At 51.6% G+C, this 18,023-nt stretch overlaps 1 protein-coding gene across 2 annotated transcripts in view; it reads right to left on the reverse strand.

The window, feature by feature from the left end:
- The window catches only part of RAB6B (RAB6B, member RAS oncogene family), a 55,926-nt gene extending 46,248 nt beyond the window's left edge, over positions 1 to 9,678 (reverse strand). The window contains exon 1 of one of the 2 annotated variants that reach the window (XM_046684545.1): positions 9,393 to 9,678. In XM_046684545.1, coding sequence (XP_046540501.1) covers positions 9,393 to 9,462 — 70 coding nt within the window. In that variant the 5' untranslated portion in view covers positions 9,463 to 9,678. Of the gene's footprint in view, positions 1 to 1,395; positions 1,419 to 9,392 lie in introns of those variants that run through there. The other variant, XM_046684552.1, reaches the window with a different exon arrangement.
- Positions 9,679 to 18,023: the final 8,345 nt, after the last annotated feature.

Below are 18,023 nucleotides of genomic sequence, written 5' to 3' on the forward strand. Positions count from 1 at the left end.
GGCAGGAAGGACAGAGGATCTCCAGGTGGCCAGTTTTGGTACCTCTGAGTCTGGTGTGGCCTTGTAGAGGAGACAACCCTTCACTGTTCCCAAGTCCTCACTCTACAGAAAACGAATCAGGAAAATACACATCCCCAGTGGGGCTGAACTTCACAGCTAGGGGTGGGGGGCTCAGGCTTACACCTGGCACAAGCCCTCTTCTAAACGGCGTCCTCTGAACATTCCCAGCCTGGCCTGGATGGAGCCTCCTGGATATCCTCCTCCAATTGGACCATATCCCATGTTTTGGCTTCTAATCCATGAGCACGTCCCTCCTTGGTCAAAACTCCTCAGTGGGTCCCCATCGCCTGGAGGGAAGACCTAGACTCCTGCACGTGGAAGCAAGCCCCCCTCCACCGCCCCCCCACCCCGCCGGCACAGTCCAGCCACCTTGAACCATGCCTAGTTCCTGGAAGCCCATGATGCTCCCTGTGGTCCGCTGGTGAAATCCTGCTCACTGTGCAAACCTCCTCTGGGAAGCCTTCCTGACTCCCCCGGGAAGACCACGCCCACAGCCTTGGTTGTGTGCTTAATATTCATATTAATCCTGGCTGAGATTTATTACCTGCTTAGCTCCAGCCAGGTTCTGTTCTAATCACAGCACTGCAAAGCCTCTGCCCCTGCGGCCCACCTGGGCTGCAGTCCTCGGTGATGGAACAGCCGTAAAGATGAGGTGCTCTTCCCGTGAGCAGGGGCCCTGGCAGAGTGGGACACAGTGAGTCTGTCCCATTTCCTGCCAGGATGGGCAGCGGGGCAAAGGCCGGCCTGGGAGTCAGAGACCTGGGGGCTCCTCCCAGCTCAGTGGTAACCCTCCGGGCCCTGCAATCTGTGGAGTAGCCCCACCTCTCAGAAGCTCACTTCATCTATCTACAAAATGGGATATGCAGCTCCACCTGTCAGATCACAAGGATGCATACTTTGCATCTCACTACATAAAATGATCCACCAGTGATTCCCCAAACTTCACAGGGTTCTACTTCTCCTTCCCTCCATCTGCAAAGAGCGGGCTGCTGTCACAATTTCAGTAACACTATCACTTTAGCGTCTACCACGTGTCATATATTGGATGTATTTGATCTTTGCGACACCCAACAAGGTAACGATTACACTGCTCTCTGGTAAAGAAAATGAGTGGTCCTGTTACAGCCCAACAATGAGGAGCAGGGCTAGGGTGGAAGCCCAGGACTCCAGAGCACTAAGTGATGGGGTTGAAGGAGGAGCTGGGGCGGGGTCAAGAAGCCGGCTTGGTCTGGTGGGGACACTGCATGCCCCCTTAGGTGCTGGCCCCTTCCCAGCCCTTCCTGCTTACAACCCACCCACCTGGCTAAAGACGAAAGTGTCCTGGAGTAGGACTACCTGGGAGCTGTCACCTTGTTCTGTTGTCTTCATCATAGGTCCTCTCTGTGTGGAATAAACACCTGCTAGCGGGAAGGGCAGGACAGCCCCATCCCTGTTGCCTGGCAACAAGAGCCAAACACATCATCAAAGATGAGCCAGAGCACCCTGGGAGCACACCCAGAAGGGATAGGCCCAGGTAGGGGGGCCAAGAATGCCTCCCAGGAGAAGGGGTAGCAGGCTGGGGAGGACCCTGCACTGGGGCCCACCCAGGGAAGTTCTGGGGGACACAGGTGACAGAGACCCTGATCCCTGCAGCCCCTCTAACCCCTCTAGCCAGCAGTGCCGTCTCCAGGCTGGGACTGCTACTGGCTTGGCCTCATACTCTGAGCTGGTGCCGAATTATAGAACCAGATTCAGAGCTCCACTGGCCCAAGCAGTCACCCCATCCAGCAGCCTCCAGGGACACTTTGAGAAGGCCAGAGATGGGCTGGGGCTTATCCAACCACACAGCCAGCTGGTGGCAGACTCAGGACAGAGTCAGGGTCTCCAGGGCCCTGACATCGCCAGGCCTGGAGGGAAGATGAGGCCAGGGGAAGGACTACCCCAGAGCAGGTGGGAACCAGCCACTCGGTCTGAATGGTGCTCCCCTTCCTAGTAATTAGTTCTCAACAAGAACCTGGGTAGTATCTTTCCTCCATGGGAGTGGGCCAAGGGGTGACTTGGGAGGACTTCAGCTGCCCCCATGTTCTCTAACAACCAACTCCCTTCAAACCACCCCAGATAAGCAGTTCATTCCGTGTAAGAATGGAGCGCCTGCCATGCAATCCCAGCTCCATCAGACTCCCACACAGAGACCCTGCTTCCTGCCTAGAACCCGCTGCCCTCCTCCCTGCTCGGGGCCTCAGCACCCTCGCCAGCCTAGGGGCATCAAAGGGCTCCTCCCACCCACCGTTGTACTGCAATCTGCTGACTCCTCCTCAGCAAACAGCTTGGCACCTAATTCCTAAGCAGCATTTACGGCAGACCTCGTGTCCAGAAGGCCTCAGTGCTGTGTCTCCTCCTCCCCACTACCCGGCCTGAGCCTGCCTTTGAGGCACAAGGCCTAACAGATTACTATGTTTCTCATAGTCATCTGGGTTCGAATTCCATCCTGCCACACTAGCAGTGAGTCCTTGGGCGTGACCGACTCTCACTGAGCCTTTGGCTCCTGACCTGCAAAATGGGGAGAATCTTGCATCTGTCTCAGGGTGCTGGGAAGATACAAAGTGCCCCGTGCGGAGCCTCGGGCACAGTGGGTGTTCCTAACTGCTATCTGAGGTTACCTGGAGGAAGGACACACAAACCCAGGAGGGTCCGCTCCATTTCCCAGGAAGGGCAGGCTTGTTCTGGACCCCTCCCCAACCATCCTCCTTTCCAAGTCCCTAGAATGATGGATTCTTTCTAGGTGTGGATGTGACCGAGCCACTCCCCAGCTAAGGATCCTCCACCAGTTCCCCATTTCCCTCAGAATGTCGTCCCAGCTAATGGCCGAGCCAGCCTCTGTGACTTGCCTTCACCGCATCTTCAGCCACAGGGGAAAGTGGGTGAGCCGGTTACCCCAATACTGGAAGCCTCTTTCTCTGGGGAAACACGGCTAAGGCAACACATCCCTTCCTGGACTGTCCAGGCCCCAGGAGAAAATTGTGGTCTGCAGCATAGAATGCAAATGGCTGAAGTCTTTCTCTGTCCCCAACCCAGGGCACCTGCTGGGGCTCCAGGCTGCCAGTCTTCTCATGCATTTCCTGGAAGCAAACTTTGCTTTAAAGGCTCGCTTCCGCCCTCAGGGGTGAGGTATCATCTGCTCTCTCCTGGACCCCAGCCTGTCCCTTGGGTATGTCACCACCTGGGAACAGGTGGTACCTGGCCCAGGACACATGGTTGAGTCACTCGGGCTCCCACTGGCCCTGTTACCAAGAGACCAGGATAAATATGCTTTTCTACTAAAAATAAGTCACTTTATTAAAACAATACAATAGTCACAGCAGCTAACATTTACTTTTAAAAAACATTCCACTTAGTTTAGGGCAAAAGTTACAGAAAGAACAGGGAACTGGAAATTTCAAGGCTCAAGATACGGAAAAGAACCTTAGGAGTCCTTGGGCCTTATGAACCTTCACCCTTCCTGTTCCAGGAAGCAGAGACTGGTCTGCCATCTCAGTCCCCTCAGGGCTTACGTCCCCAGGCCCCGCCTGCAGCCACTTCCCAGCAGCCTGTCTTTCTGGCTCTAACAACAGCTGCCCATCTCAGGGTGTGCCTGGTACTTCTCCCTGGCAACCTCCCCATCTTCCCTTCCCTGTGGTGAGAAATGGAAGAGGATGACAGACAGACGGACAGTTGAGGACATGCCCAGCACAGTTTTTCCAGTAGTCCGGCCCTGATCTTATGAATTCTGCTGTTCCACCTGACCTTCCCTCACCTTCCTCAATGGTTCTGTCCAACAACTTCTCTAAATTATTTATACTGAGACCAGACAGCCCTCACATTCAATGGTTCATTCATTCAGCAACAGTGGAAGACACGCGGTGGGGAGGACAGGGACACTGAGCCTGGAGGGGACACAGATGGTACCAGCCTCAGGCCTGCCCTGGGTGAGTCCGCAGTGTCAGAGCAACACCTATAAGGATAAATATTCATGGGCTGACTTCAGGGATGTCACAAGTAACAAAAGGACAATGAGGTTATTTTGTTATATTTTAATGGGACTCAATTTGGGGGCTGCAAATGATAATGATAATGAGATCATGCAAAAGATGGTCATTACAATTATATCCGCACAACCAGGACACAGTCTAACACTCTCTTTTGTCTGTTCTGGTTATTTCTCCTGCATCTATCCTCAGCACTGAGGGTGCCACTCTTCTCTTATACCAAGGGCAGGTTAATTCTCATCTTGGGGTCTGTGTGGCTGGTGCTCTCTCTCACCTCACGCACTCCTCTTTAAATAAAGCAAAGGTTCTGGGTCGGTACCCAACATTCAAGGTTCTCCCACTCATTCCAGCCACTGAGGAAGGGAGAAAAATTGGAAGGAGAGAAGCAAGACCGAGCAGCTGAGGCCCAGAGCAGCCCGGTGACCTCAAAGTGAGCTCTGGCAACCTCGGGTTCCGATGAGTCCTCTCTTTCCCACCTCTGGTGGCCTTGCTGCTTTCTTATATTTCTTCAGAGATGGGGATGGGGCTGGGGGTGCCATAGGGTTCTTCGAGATGAACTGTGAGCTGGGCATGGCCAAGGCTAAGTGAGCCAGTCCTCTGTGGAAGATTCTCAAGTACTGCTGGTAAAAGTCTTCTCTCCTGAGAAGGCGGCAGGTGTCAGGATGAAGAAGCCTATTTCAAAGCCGCCTTGACTCCCTTCACTTTTAATCTACTGATGGGCCATCAGCAAATATCACATAGCAAAGATAATCTCATCATTTTCCAATCCAGATATTTAATGAGCACAAACCTCCTGCAGATGACGAGGGAAAAAGATGACTCAGATCTGGGCTTAAGTGCTGAAATTCACCCTGAAGGGGCTTAAAATTCAGTTAGGGCTTCTGTACCTAAAAAAGTTAATAAACGCTTAAAAATCTTGAGTACCTAAGATAACAGAGAGGTCATGGGGCAGTGTGTGATTGTTCTTAAAGAAAAGCTCAGAAAAAAACAAAGCTATGCCACGGTGAGTGCCCACATGGGCACAGCAGAGCGAGCGGGTCTGGGGGTGGGGTGGGGAGGAGAACCTTCTGGGATGGGCTTCAGGCACAATCACCAGCCAGCCAAGGGCTCCCTGTGTGCTTATGGGAGGTGTGGGTGGTGGGAGGGCAGGGGTCAGGCTGGGCCAGGCCGTGGGGGGTGAAGGGTGAGCCCTCCAGGCAGTGGGGGGCCACTGAATGCTCCTTAACCTGGAGGAATGGGCCAAAAGTGGGGGGAAAGCCCCTTCTCAGTAAAAGCAAGCCAGACACCAGTCACCCTGTCTTCTTGCTACCCACCCCTGGAGCCTGGAGAACAGATAAAGCTCCCGGAGAGAGTGGGCCCCTTGCAAGACCTCATCCCTGCATTCAGCCCAAAGAAGCAGCACCAGCTGGTTGCCTACAGAAGCATCTCCTCCTCTGAAGCCTTTAGAGCCATCTCTGGCACCTGCCCCCAAAGGTGGGTAGGATGCCCTGCTAAGTGCTTCTACAGCAACTGTTCCTCCCTCGTCACGGCTCGCCCAGACCTTTACTGTAATTCTGCCCACAAATGCCTGTACTCCCCAGTGGACCATAAGTTCCACGAGGCAGGGATACACTCAAAGATCTGATTAAATAAATAAACGGATGATGGAAGGAGGAAGGGAGAGAGGGATGCGGGGGAGAGAGGGAGGGATGACTGAACAAATGACTAAGCGACCAAAGGGCAGCTGCATGCAGGGTCACTGTGCTGCACAACTCCAGGGACGTCATTCACATCGTGCTTGATGTGGATGGCACCTCCAGCAGCACAACTGCCAGGGACAGGATGGGAGGTGGCTGGTCAGAGGGAGATGCTGGCCGGCTGGCCTCATCCTGGGAAAGCAGACCAAACTTGTGTCCATCAGTCTTCCTGCTTCGACTGGAGGAGTCTCAGGGAAAGGAGATCAGGAGAGGCCAGAGTTCAGCAGACAATCCCACATCCCCCTCCCCACCACCCCCGGGCTGTGCCTCATGAAGGCTGAGCCCCCAGAGAATGCCATCGGAACTCAGGAGGAAGACGTATGCCCAGAGGCCTGCTCTCCTTCCTTCGACACCTGCTCGTGCCTGCCTTCTCTGGATGCCACCAACTGCCGCAGTTGGGACTGGTGTCCATTACTCCCCTGTATCCCCCACTGCTGCCATCAGCACAAGGCCATGGCCAACAGGCCCAGAGACAGCCATCTGAGCACTAGCAGGACTGCACAGCTTTCCTACCGCAGGAAATCCTTCATCCTGGGTCCACAGCACCCTCCCCACAATGCTACCCCCTGCCAGGCTGACACCGTCGGCCAGCCTGTATTCCATGGTCCAGGGGACAGCAGTCATTCTGCTGCCAAGAGGGGGCTGGAGGTGTTCTCTCTAGAGTGGCTCCTCAATGGCTTCCCACTCAAACCACGTCCTGTTACCTTTGAAGGCCTGATGCCCAGCCCCGTGGAATTATCTGGCCCAGGGCATCCTCCTCATCACTGGGCTTCAGGCTGGTACTCTTTTTGGGAATCTAGCTGTCCTCACCCACTGGCCTAAGGAGATGTCACCACTATGCCAGGCACAGGAAACAAAAGAAGGCCGCATCCCTCCAGCTTCTTCCCCGGGCCTTTCTAGGGGACTCAGCTCACACAGGCAAGCCCATGCTGCTCTAGAAGGCTCTGTCAAGCTCAGGTGGCCCAAGTCCCCCACATACAGAAGGTGAGTGACCTCCAAAGTCACACAAAGAGGGAGAGCCAGGGTGGGGGTGATGGCCAGACCTCAGGGGCTCCCTCCACTGCAGAGGCTGCAGTGGCACAAAGGACCAACACATGCACAACGCTGTGCAGGCAAGATGGAAGCAGCAGGGGCAACAGCAATTCCCCAGCCTATCAGGATACACACGTCCCCTACCTAACTCAGGGACCCCAAAAGCGCTGTAAAATCCAAGGTAAAGAGCCGACTAATGACACATCCAAGTGGAAGGAAGCTTGTCAGTGCCCTAGGGTTCCCTGCCAGAATGGCCAATAGCCAATCTCTCTGATGGCAGAGCCTTTCATCCCTAATGACCGTGTTCCAAGGGCCCACAAACCCTGCCCCCAATCAACTAGCCCAGCGTTGCCCCAGGTCACCCAACCCAGTCACAAGCCTGGCCAGAGAGGAGCAACCCTCACCTCCTCTCAGGAAGACACCCCAAGTCTTGGTTTCACCAATTCAAGGTCATCTTATTTCCCAATGACACGTTAGTGACTGGGAACAGGAGATGTGAGTTCCAGCCCCAAAAGTGTTGACAACTCACAATGGGACACTGGGCAAGTCCTGGCCATCCCTGGGGCTCAGACTTCTCATCTAAACATGCCAGGGAGGTGCGTGCTCCATCGCTGAGGACTTAAGGTCTCATTTCTGTGATTTTAGGGGCAAAGGGGGTTTGCAGAGCTCAGCCCATCAGGAATTCTGAGGGAGCCCAGAATTTTCACTCAAACTCACCAGAGACATTTTCCTCATGAAACCCCAGGTCCTTCACTGAAGCATGTTCAGACGTGGAATAAATGGATGCCTACTGAGAACCTACCAGGGTCCAGGTCCTCTGAGAGGCACTGGGGAAACGTGAAGGAGGAGGAGAATTGCCCTCAGCAACCATTTTATCAAGACAGAAACTCAGGCTCAGAGAGGCCTCGAAATCCACACAAGGCAGCACAGCTAGGAATTCAACTCCAGGCTGCCTGATCCCTGGAGAGTCCTCTCCCAGGGCTCCAGGCCCAGTAAGATTAGCAATGGGATGTGAAGACCCCCGAAATCCCTCAGGCAGGGGAAGAGTGAGCTCTGAAACTGGGATCTATTAAGATCAGAAACTCAGAGTCCAGGACACAGGGCTGGCTGAGTTGACCTTGTTCTGAAATGCCCAGCCTGGCCCCAGGACCCATCCCTATGTTAGGGCCCGACCACCTCCTGACACCCTTCTCCAAACCATCCATCCCAGGTGATGTGCAGGAGCAGACAGGAGACTGCCAGGTGACTGTGCATAGGCACACAGCATGAGAGCACTGTCCCCTGAGCCCACCAGGTTCTCCCAAAGTTGCCTGTGTCCTGGGCCCTTGACTGACAGGTGCCAAACCAGGTGAACTGGACCAGTCTGTAGAGATAGAGCCTGGGGGGGCTCCTGCCCCCAGGGACCGCCTCCTCCCGGAGGGAGGTGGTCAGGGCCCAGTCTGCCACCTGCAGCCCCAGGTAAGAGGCCTCTGGAGGGATGCTCTGAGAACCACGCCTTTCTACAGGTGTCAGAGGGGTCCATGCTCTTCAGTCTCGTCTCTCCACCTAAGGGCCAACCTGGGTTTCAGAGACGCTTTCCCCAGGGAGGCTGCTGGGCTGCAGCGAAGCCATTTGTCTCTCCCTCCCCCCTCCCCTGGCCAGCTGCCACAGTGACCTCCCCTCCCCCAAGAAGGGCGGTGAGCTGGAAGGTGGGGGTGGGAAGAATCCACCGCCAACGCTCTTGGGAGCGGTGGTGGGAAGCCAGGCAGGGCGTGTCGCCTGGTCCTTTCTCTGCCCAGCGCCTGGCTTCATGGCCTCTTGGTACGAAGCACCCCTGTACCATCCCCCAAATCTACTTCGCATTGGGGAACCCTCGCTGTCATCGCCCATAGCCCCAAACAGGCTAACACACGCCAGCGAAGGGCAGCGGGTCTAGAAGCTTCTGTGCTCAGTCGCACGTAAGCCAGGGGAGGTAGGCGCCCTGCTCCCCCAGGCCTGCACCCGCTCTTCCCAGAGGAGACGGGTGCGGGTCCTCCCCTCGCGGCCGTCTGCCCCAGGGCCTGGACGAGACCGCAATTGCGCACGGTTCCGGGCAGGGGCCGCAGGGAGCCCCTCCGGTGCACCTGGGTGGGGGCGGCCAGACGCCAGCCCCGCCTCGTTCTCCGAAGAGGGGCGCCCGTCCTTCCCCCGACCCCGCCACCTGCGCGGTCGCCCGCAGCCGGTGCCGCAGTGCGAGCGAGCCAGCGAGCCCGGCGCCTTCACGCTTCGGCCGGCGCCGCCGAGTCAGCCGCCGCCCTCCCACCTCCCGGCCGCGCCGCACCTGCACCCGCACCCCAGGCCCCCACCCCAGATCCCACCCTCACCCCCACCTCTGGCCCCAGCGCCTACCCGGTCCTTACCATGAGCCCCTCCCATGCCCGGCCCCGCCCGAGCCGGCCCCGACCTCCACATCCCCATCCCTCCCCTCCACCCGGGCAGGGACGGGCCTTTCTCAACCAGGGCTGGGGGTCCCAATGGGGTGGATGATTTGGCGGCGGGGGTCGACTCGGTGCCCAGCCAAGAGAATAAGCGGGGTACTTACCGCTCTGCTCCCCCAGGAACACCAACTTGAATTTTCTCAGTGGGTTCCCAAAATCTCCCCCTGCGGACATGGTGCTGGTAGCCGGGGCCGGGAGAGGAGGAGGAGGAGAAGCGAAGGAGCAGGGAGGGGAGAGGAGGAGGGCGAGGGGAGGCGGCCGGCGGTGCGGGAGCCGAAGGGGGAAGGGCGGGCTGCGCGCGTCCCTGACTCCCCAGCTGCGTCCCGGCCCCGGCCTGCGGCTGCGTGTCCGGCGGCGAAGGAGGAGCAGGAGGAGGCGGAGGAGGAGGAAGGCTGGGCTGGGCTGGGCTGCTGCGGGCGGCGCTCGCTGCGGGGCGAGGGGCGCGCTCTGGACGCCCGAGGCGCGGCGCGGACAGCGAGGCGCGGGCGGAGCGGGGCGCAGGGACGGCGCGGGGCGGAGGAGCGCTCTCCCGAGCCGCGCGACTCGCCCCCTCCCGCCTCCCTCCTGCGCCGGCGCCTGCGCTCTGCGCGCTCCCCAGCCTCTGATGTCATGCGGGGCCCAAGGCGCTGCGGGGCTGGGGGGCGTCCGCCCGCCCACCCCGAGCCCGCACTCGGGCGGGAGAGAACGGCCTTGCCTTCCCTTCGAGAGGACCCCCGATCGGGCGGTCTCTCGTTGCCCCTCTGCGTCTGTCTTCTCCACTCTGCCCCTCCTTTGAATCCAGAAAAATGACATGAAATTGTCTGGGGACATTTGTTTCTGGTGTCTTAAAACCTAGATGCCACCCCTTCCTCCACCTCCCGCGACGCCGATGCACAGCATAGCCGAGGAGGTGGGGGAGAGCCGGGGTGTGGTGTACCATGTGGGCATAGATGGCTCAACTGTCACCCCGTATGGCCTCTGGCTCGCCCTCCCCTCTTAGGCCCAGATCCCTCCTCTGGGCATCTCTGTGGGATCATAGGTGTCCCCTCAGGTCAGCAAAACAGGAGGACCAGTGCAGGGCGCGCCTGCCTCAAGCCAACCACTGCTACACATGATTTTATCTTAAATCTGCTGCCCCATGGGAGGGAAGAAGCAATGACCGCGGAATATCAGCGTGGCCGGCTCCCGGACAGTGCCCTGGGTTCTTTGACCCTGGGGCCACCAGGCTGACAAGGGCGCTGCTTGCCCTGGCAATTAGGTGTATCTGGACTATGAGCTCGTGGAGGACAGGACGGCAACCTCCCTTTTGCCTCCCTGTTCACCTGACCCATTGAGGCACACAGACTAAGCTGTGAGTGGGTGAGAGCAAGGAGCAGATGCCAAGCGTTAGCAGCTCTCCAGGGACAGCCTGAGCATAAGGCATTCTGGTTAATGGAGGTTTTACAAAGCTGCTTCTTACTGTCCTACCATCACATGATCTTGTTCTTTAATGTTCAATGAACATTTATTTGGGATTATAACTCAAACGTTTGGGAACAAGCTCTGTGTGTGTGTGTGTGTGTGTGTGTGTGTGTGTTTATACAGAGAGACAGAGGGGTGACAAGCAACCTTCATCACCAGCGTTTTTCCAGGGGACGTTTGTTCCCCTCTTTCTGACTTACAAGGCGTGCTTAGGATGTCTTCCTGCCTGTCTCCCTGTGTCGTTTACCTGGAGTCTCTCTCTCTCCCATTGCTTGTTAAAAACCAGAGTGAGCTCCATGAAAGCAAGAGTTGAGGCTCCGCTACAGGATCCCAAGGACCTAGCTGAGAGCCTGGCAGATAGTTGTTGAATGTTTGAATGAACGTCTAGAACCCCAATCAGAACAACTGTCCTGTTTCTCAGTCACCTTGGGTTTGGAGCCCCAGGGATTGTAGGTCATCACTCTGGAATGTCTACCCCACCATGCCTAGCATCGGGCTCAGGGTCACCCTCCAAACTCCCACTCTCCTTTTGCTCTGGAGTCCTTGATCTCTCAGGAAACCTCGTTCAGCACGGGGTTGAAGGAAGCTCTAGAAGGAGAGGAGACTCCCAAGCTTCCTGCGTCTATGAGTGGTCCCTTCTCTGAAGAGCCAGGGGGGTTATGGTCAAGGCACCCAACCAGGCGACACTCCTCCAATCTGTACGTTCTCAACACCTGGGGCTGTATTCCTGTATCCTGTCATTCTGTCCTGAGGACATCATTGGTGGCAAGACAAAGCAGTTGAGGCATGACAGAGAGAGTATCATCTTTTAGGTAAGCCTGGGCAAGTCCTGAACCTTCTCTGATCATCTGGTGCTCCACACACAAGGTGATATGGCCGTAGGGGAGGTAGGGATGGAACACGGGCTCCTCTGGGCACCTCTAAGCCCCTAAGTCATCCTGCGGTGCTTAGCAGACCCAGCTGGGTTGACTATGGGCCAGGATACCTTGTGGGACTCTGCCAGGATTCTTCCAGATCAAATGACAAAAACCCAACGCCACCTACTTTAAGCGCAGCGACATGGGCTGGCTCATACAGCTGGAGCAGATATTGGCTTTGCTCACAGAATGTGGTCATCATGCTGTGCTGTGGAAATCAGAATCTGCTCAGTTCCATGTCCCTCTCTTTCCCCACCATTTGTCATTTCTTTTCTCCCCTTATTTTGGGCCTTGCCCTGGAACAGACAGGCTTTCTCCAGGTGGCAAAAAAATATGAAATATGGCACTGTGACCCTCAGTTTGGCAACCCCACTGGAATGAGTTTCTTCCACATGGCACCTTTGTGTTCCATTCTTTAAAATCATGTAAAGCTTCCTGCTGAGTACGCATATGTAAGTTGTAAAGAAAACCCATCGTTTTGAACACCCATTTACCCTCCACCCAGCTGGAGAAACCAAACGTTGTAATGCTTTCAAGGCCTCCAGTTGTTTCCCTCCCCTGCACTCCCTTCCTCTCCTCCCTTCCCAATGCAGAAATCCAGAACCCTGGCTTTTCTTTGAGTTTTATCACATTTGGATATGTCCTTCAACAATACTTTGTTTTGTTTGCATCTTTTGAACTTTACATAAGGTATCAAGCCGTATATTCTCTCCTATGACTTGCATTTTTCTTAACATTGTGTTCCTAAGATGGGTCTGTTGACGCATATAGTAGCAGTTTTTCATTTTCACTGTTGTTTAGTATTCCACTGTATGCTCCAATTTTAAAATCATTTTCAGTTAAATGTGTCCCATTAAACATTTTTTTAATTTGAAATAATTTTAGATTCACAGTGATAACATCTTACATAGCCAGAGTACGTTAGTAAAACCAGGAAATTAACATTGGAAAATGTACCCAGCTTTCTTTCTGCTATTACCAACCATTGTGCTATGAACATGCTTTACGTGCCTTCTGAGGCACCTCAAGTTTTTCCAAGATACGTATGGAGCGGATAAATTGTGATGTAGAACCAAATAAATGCTTAATTTTATGCCAAACTGTGTTCCAAAGATAGTCCTCAAGTCATATAGCTCTATATCTGCACCTGTATTTTTAATTTTCCTCAAGAAAGTCCTGGCTATTCTCAGCCCTTTGCTGTTATATACACTTTTTAAATGGAACTTTATTTTGAGATCATTGCAGATTCATAGGCAGTTGTAAGAAATAAGACAGATCCTGTGTATCATTTATCCAGATTTTCCCAATGGTAACATCTTTCGAAGCTAAATGCAGTATCACAACCAGGATATTGTCATTGATTCAACATACAGAACGTCTCCATCACCAGGAGGATTTCCTTTTACAGCCACACCCACTTTCCTCCTGCCCCACCCCCTTCCTAACCTCAGGCGACCACTAAACTGATCGTTTCGATAATCTTGACATTTCAAGACTGTTATATAAGTGGAATTATCTAGTATGTACCATTTTGGGATTGGCCTTTTCCACTCAGCATAATTCTATGGAGATTCATCCAGGTTCGATGTATCAGTAGTTGGCTCCCATTTACTGCTGAGTGATAGTCCATTGCATGGGTCAGCAGAGTTTGCTTAACTATTCACCCATTGAAGGGCATCTGGGTTATTGCTGGGTTTTGGCTATTACAAATAGAATGTCTGCGAACAATTGTCTACAGGTTTTTCTGAACATGAGTTTTTGTTTCTCTGGGATACATGCCCAGGAGTGCAGTTGCTGGGTTATATGGCAGCTACATGTTTCGTTTTTTTAAAGGAGCTGCCAAACTATTTTGCAGAGTGGCCATACAACTTTACATTCCTGCCAGCAACGTATGAGGGACTCCATCTCTCCAGCATCTCTCTATCTCATCCTCACCAGCATTTGGTTTTGTCACCGTTTATTTATTTTTTGAGCCATTCTGAGAGGTATGTAGTGATGTGTCATGGTGGTTTTAATCTGCATTTCTTTGATGGCTGTGATGCTGAACATCTTTTCATGTGCTCATTTGTCATCTGTATGTCCTCTTTGGTGAAATATCTGTTCATGTCTTTTGCCCATTTTTTAATTGGATTGTTTGTTTTTTATTGTTCAGTTTTGAGATTTCTCTATATATTGTAGATACTAGTCCTTTGTCAAGTATGCAGTTTGCAAATATTTTCTCCCACTCTGCAGCTTTTCTTTTTGTCCTCTTAACAGGGCTTTTTGCAGAGTAAAAGTTTTTCATTTTGACGAAGCCATCTTATTGATTTTTCCTTTTACGAATCTTTTCGTGTTATGTCTAAGAACTCTTCACTAAGCCTTAAGACCCAAAGATTTTTCTCCTATGTTTTTTCTAAAAGTTTTAAAATAGGTTTACGTTTTACATTTCAGTCCATGATCCAGTTTGAATTAAATTTGCATGAGGTATGAGACTTAAGCTGGAGGTTCTTTTCTTGCCTATAGATGTCCAGTTGCTTCAGCACCATTTTTTGGAAAGGCTATCTTTTCTCTATTGAATTGCTTTTGCACCTTTGTCAGAAATCAGCTGGGCCTTGTTACTGTGGGGGAGGGGTGGATGTCCAGACTCCCCACGTGATCTTCACTGACCCTGCAGGGAGGAGACCTTGGTACTGCCCAGTGGGGATAAAAGGCCCAGCTCCCATCTTGGCCATCTCTGACACCCCATCCCAGCTGGAGGGTTGAGGCACGCTGGTACAGCTTGCTGGTGGTGCGAGTCTATACTGCTGCTTGGACTTTGCTGGGATAGGTAGGTAGTGGGGGTACCTCACAGTTTTCTCTGTGGTGTTTGGCTGGAGTAGAACAATTATTGTCTAAAAGTTTCCTGTCTTGCTAAGCTGCTCTTTTGACTAGAGAAAGCAAGTCTTATTTGGGGCTTTTTTTGAGTGCTCAGTGGCGTTTCTGAGTCGCCAGCTTCTTCACCTCCGAGTCCAGGACACATGAGTTGAAAAGAAAACCCCAGGGAAGGTGTCGCTGTGTCATTCCTTGGGTTCCAAGGTCCAAAGCTGGTTGCCTTCTCTCCACCTCTCAGAGTTTTCTTATGTTTGTTTCATACTTAATATTTAGAATGTTCAGTTGTATTTAGCAGGAGGAACAGAGAAAAATATGTCCACTCTACCTCTCTACCTACATATTTTAATATAAACTTTGATGGAAACTTAACATACCTGCATAAAATTAAACAAATCGTAAGTGTACAGCTTAGTGAATTTTTGCAGAGTGAACATATCCATGTAACCACCGTTCAGATCAAGAAAAGGAATATTACCAGTACCCCAGAAGTCTCCATCATGCCCCCTCCCAGTCATGGCACTGCTCCCCCAAGGAAAGAGCTATTCAGGTATCTCACCAGGGATAGATTTTGCCCATCTTTGAACTTTGTGTAAGTTGAGTTGCCTCTAGCTTCTTTCATTAAGTGTTGGGTTTTTGAGAGTCACCCATGGTGTTTCTTATAGTATTAGTTCATTCGTTTTCACAGCTGTGTAGTTCCATTGTGTGACTATATCAGTTTATCTATCCATCTATTGTAGAGGGACATTTGGGTTGTGGCCAGTGTTTGGTTATTACAATATTACTGTTATGAAAGTTCTTGTATATATTTATTTTTGGTGAATATATATACCAAGTATATATGTATGTATTTCTGGGTATATACCTAAGTGTGGAGTTGCTAAGTCATAGAGTGTGTATATTTTCAGATTTAGCAAATATTTTGAGCTTTCCAAAGTAGTTGGACAAAGCACCCATGGTATATGAGAGTTCCAATGTTTCACATCCTTGTCCACACTTAATATTGTCAGTCTTTTAATTTGAGATATTCCGGTGGATTTGTAGTGATTTCTCTCAGTAGTTTTAATTTGCATTTCCTTGATGCCTAGGGAGGTGTAATCTTTCCTAGGCCTAGGAAGATGTCGTCTTTCTCTAAGAAGGATTTGCATTTGTTTATGCCAAGCACCAGGGAATCGTAGCAAACTGACATTTCTTTAATCCAGTTTCAGAGACTGAGAGGATGTGAAGCTGGCCTGAAATGCCTGTGAAAGCAGGTCTGTTTGCAGGCCAAATTGATAACTATGCTGCAGTTCTTTCGGTTCTCATCCCAACGTGAGGCTGTCTCCTCTGGTGAGTCCTAGACTCCAGCTTTTTACCCCGTTCCTTTGAGACTGCCTCTAACGCTGCTCAGGCTGTCAGCTGACTTGTCCAGAATTGGCGAATGCTCCCAGGGCATAAGCGGTCCAAATGTTGGGCACGTCTTTCTGGATTCCTGTTTTCTCCAAGACTAGACCCATTACTTCTTTACTGTTTTGTTTTCTCTCCAATATCTTCAAGTATATTTTTAAAAACTGTGTCTAGTTTTTCTTGGTGTCCTAAATGAATGAACTAGTCTCTCAGAAGAGACACAGGGTTCTTTTTTATTGCTCCTCATTCCTTCTTCAGTTTACCAATATTCTCCCCTATATCTTTGAATATATTTGTTCTGTTTATTATGCTTCTCTGACACTGTTGATCTGTCTGCAGTGTGCATTGTGTTCAGTTTGTTGTACATCTTTTATGGTGGTTTTACCCCTCAGCTCTCTGCTGATTTTGTCTTGTGAGCTCACATTCCCTTGTGGTTACCAGCTGTCCCGTCTGGTAATGGGTCAGGCATCTGATGAAGTCTGTTCCTGTCCCTCCTGGTATGGGAGGAGGAGTGGGGATGAGCCTTAGGAGGAGGAGCCCCTGGAACCCCAGAACTGCTACTCAACATCCCTTTTGCTTTTGTTTCACAGAGCAATTTCTCTAGTCAGAGAGTCTTCTTTAAATTCTTTGAGAAAGGCAGCACTGAAGGAAGACAAAATCTTTAGACTAGTCAGCCACCGTTTGTGAGGAGGTCATCCACCATCCTTGAGATGCTCTTCTGCCGTCCGTGAGGGTTTGGAGGAGAGTGGGATGGAAGAGTAAATGCCTGGGCATCTGGTCAGCCTGCCTTGGATTTTATCAGAATCTCAGCTCAGCATGGCTCTGAGCTGAGCAGCCAAGCTGTTTCCACTGATCTCTTTCTTCCAGTGGCAGAGGCCACCAGTCACCTTCCCTGGGAATACGGGAGAGAGGAATGAACAGAACTTCAAATCTCTCCTCCACCCTTTCTTCCTACCTCTGTACCTGCCACCCCCACCTCAGACTGCTACCAACCGTTCACAGCAGCTCACTCCAGCGTTAGTCTCCCAGGGGTTAGTCACCGTTTTATATTAGTTCCTCCAACTCATTTTAGTAATTTCTCTATCACTGGTGTTTTTTGGAGGCAACCAGAAGACAGGGCTGGTTCACTATCTTGTCAGGTACTGGTATCTCTCTTTCTCTTCCTCCTTGAACTCCTTATGATCATCATTGTTAATGTCCTCTCCTCTTCCTCTTTCTCCTTTTCTCAACTCTAGGTTTGACTATAGTTCCCTTATCTTTACTTTGCAAATTACTCTGCAAGAGAGTCTTTAAAGTTTATTTTTGTTTCTGTACCCTTTCCGCTTGATTTGTTTTGACTTGTATTTTTCATGACTAGCCTTGATCCCGTCAGTCCAGCTGTGAATCACTCATCTGAGTGAGCAGCTGAGCTTCTCTCATGTCAAGTTCTTACTGAGGTGCCTTAAAGCGGGGCCTCCAGGCTGCTTAAACTACCAGCCAGTGGGGAAGGTAGATGTCAAACTATGTGTAAATTGGCAAGTCGCATTCAGTGCTGGCTGGGTGGCCAGAGACCTAAGCAGTGAGTGGATTGATGGAAATAAAATATCAGGCCAATGATGGAAGAGGTCTAAAGGAGTCATGGGCAAACTTTCTGCCTCGTGATCTGAGGTTGTAATCTTTGCTGATGACTCTTCAATAAAGCGGAGATGGGTTACTGTAAGAAGATTAAAAGTTTAAATTATTGGGAAGATTTTTAGCAGAGGGCTCCATGTTTAATAGGATACCGTAAGACCCACAGTCTCTGTTGCAAGAATTTTCATATGAGTGAGAGACAAATTAGGGTGTGAGCTCACAGATCTCCTTACTGTGTTCATGGAATGCTGTGGTCTTCTCTTGATTTCTGGGAAATGGAATGAGATCAGAAGAGAATCTTAGAAGGAGACCACTGCCTATTCTATGGATGGTCTGGGTTTCAGAGTTATCAGTAATTGGAGAAATTGATAAGCCGGTTGGATAAGTAAATGAATTAAAGAAAGGATAAACGGATCCATGGGAGATGGAATAGACCAGCTTGTGAATGCATGGCTTTGTGGGTGAGGAGATGGATAGATGAATGTCCAGGTGAGTGGACGTATCTATGTATGTATCCGTGTGTGGGTAGATGGA

Source organism: Equus quagga, chromosome 1, assembly GCF_021613505.1.
Source record: "Equus quagga isolate Etosha38 chromosome 1, UCLA_HA_Equagga_1.0, whole genome shotgun sequence".
Lineage (NCBI taxonomy): Eukaryota > Metazoa > Chordata > Mammalia > Perissodactyla > Equidae > Equus > Equus quagga.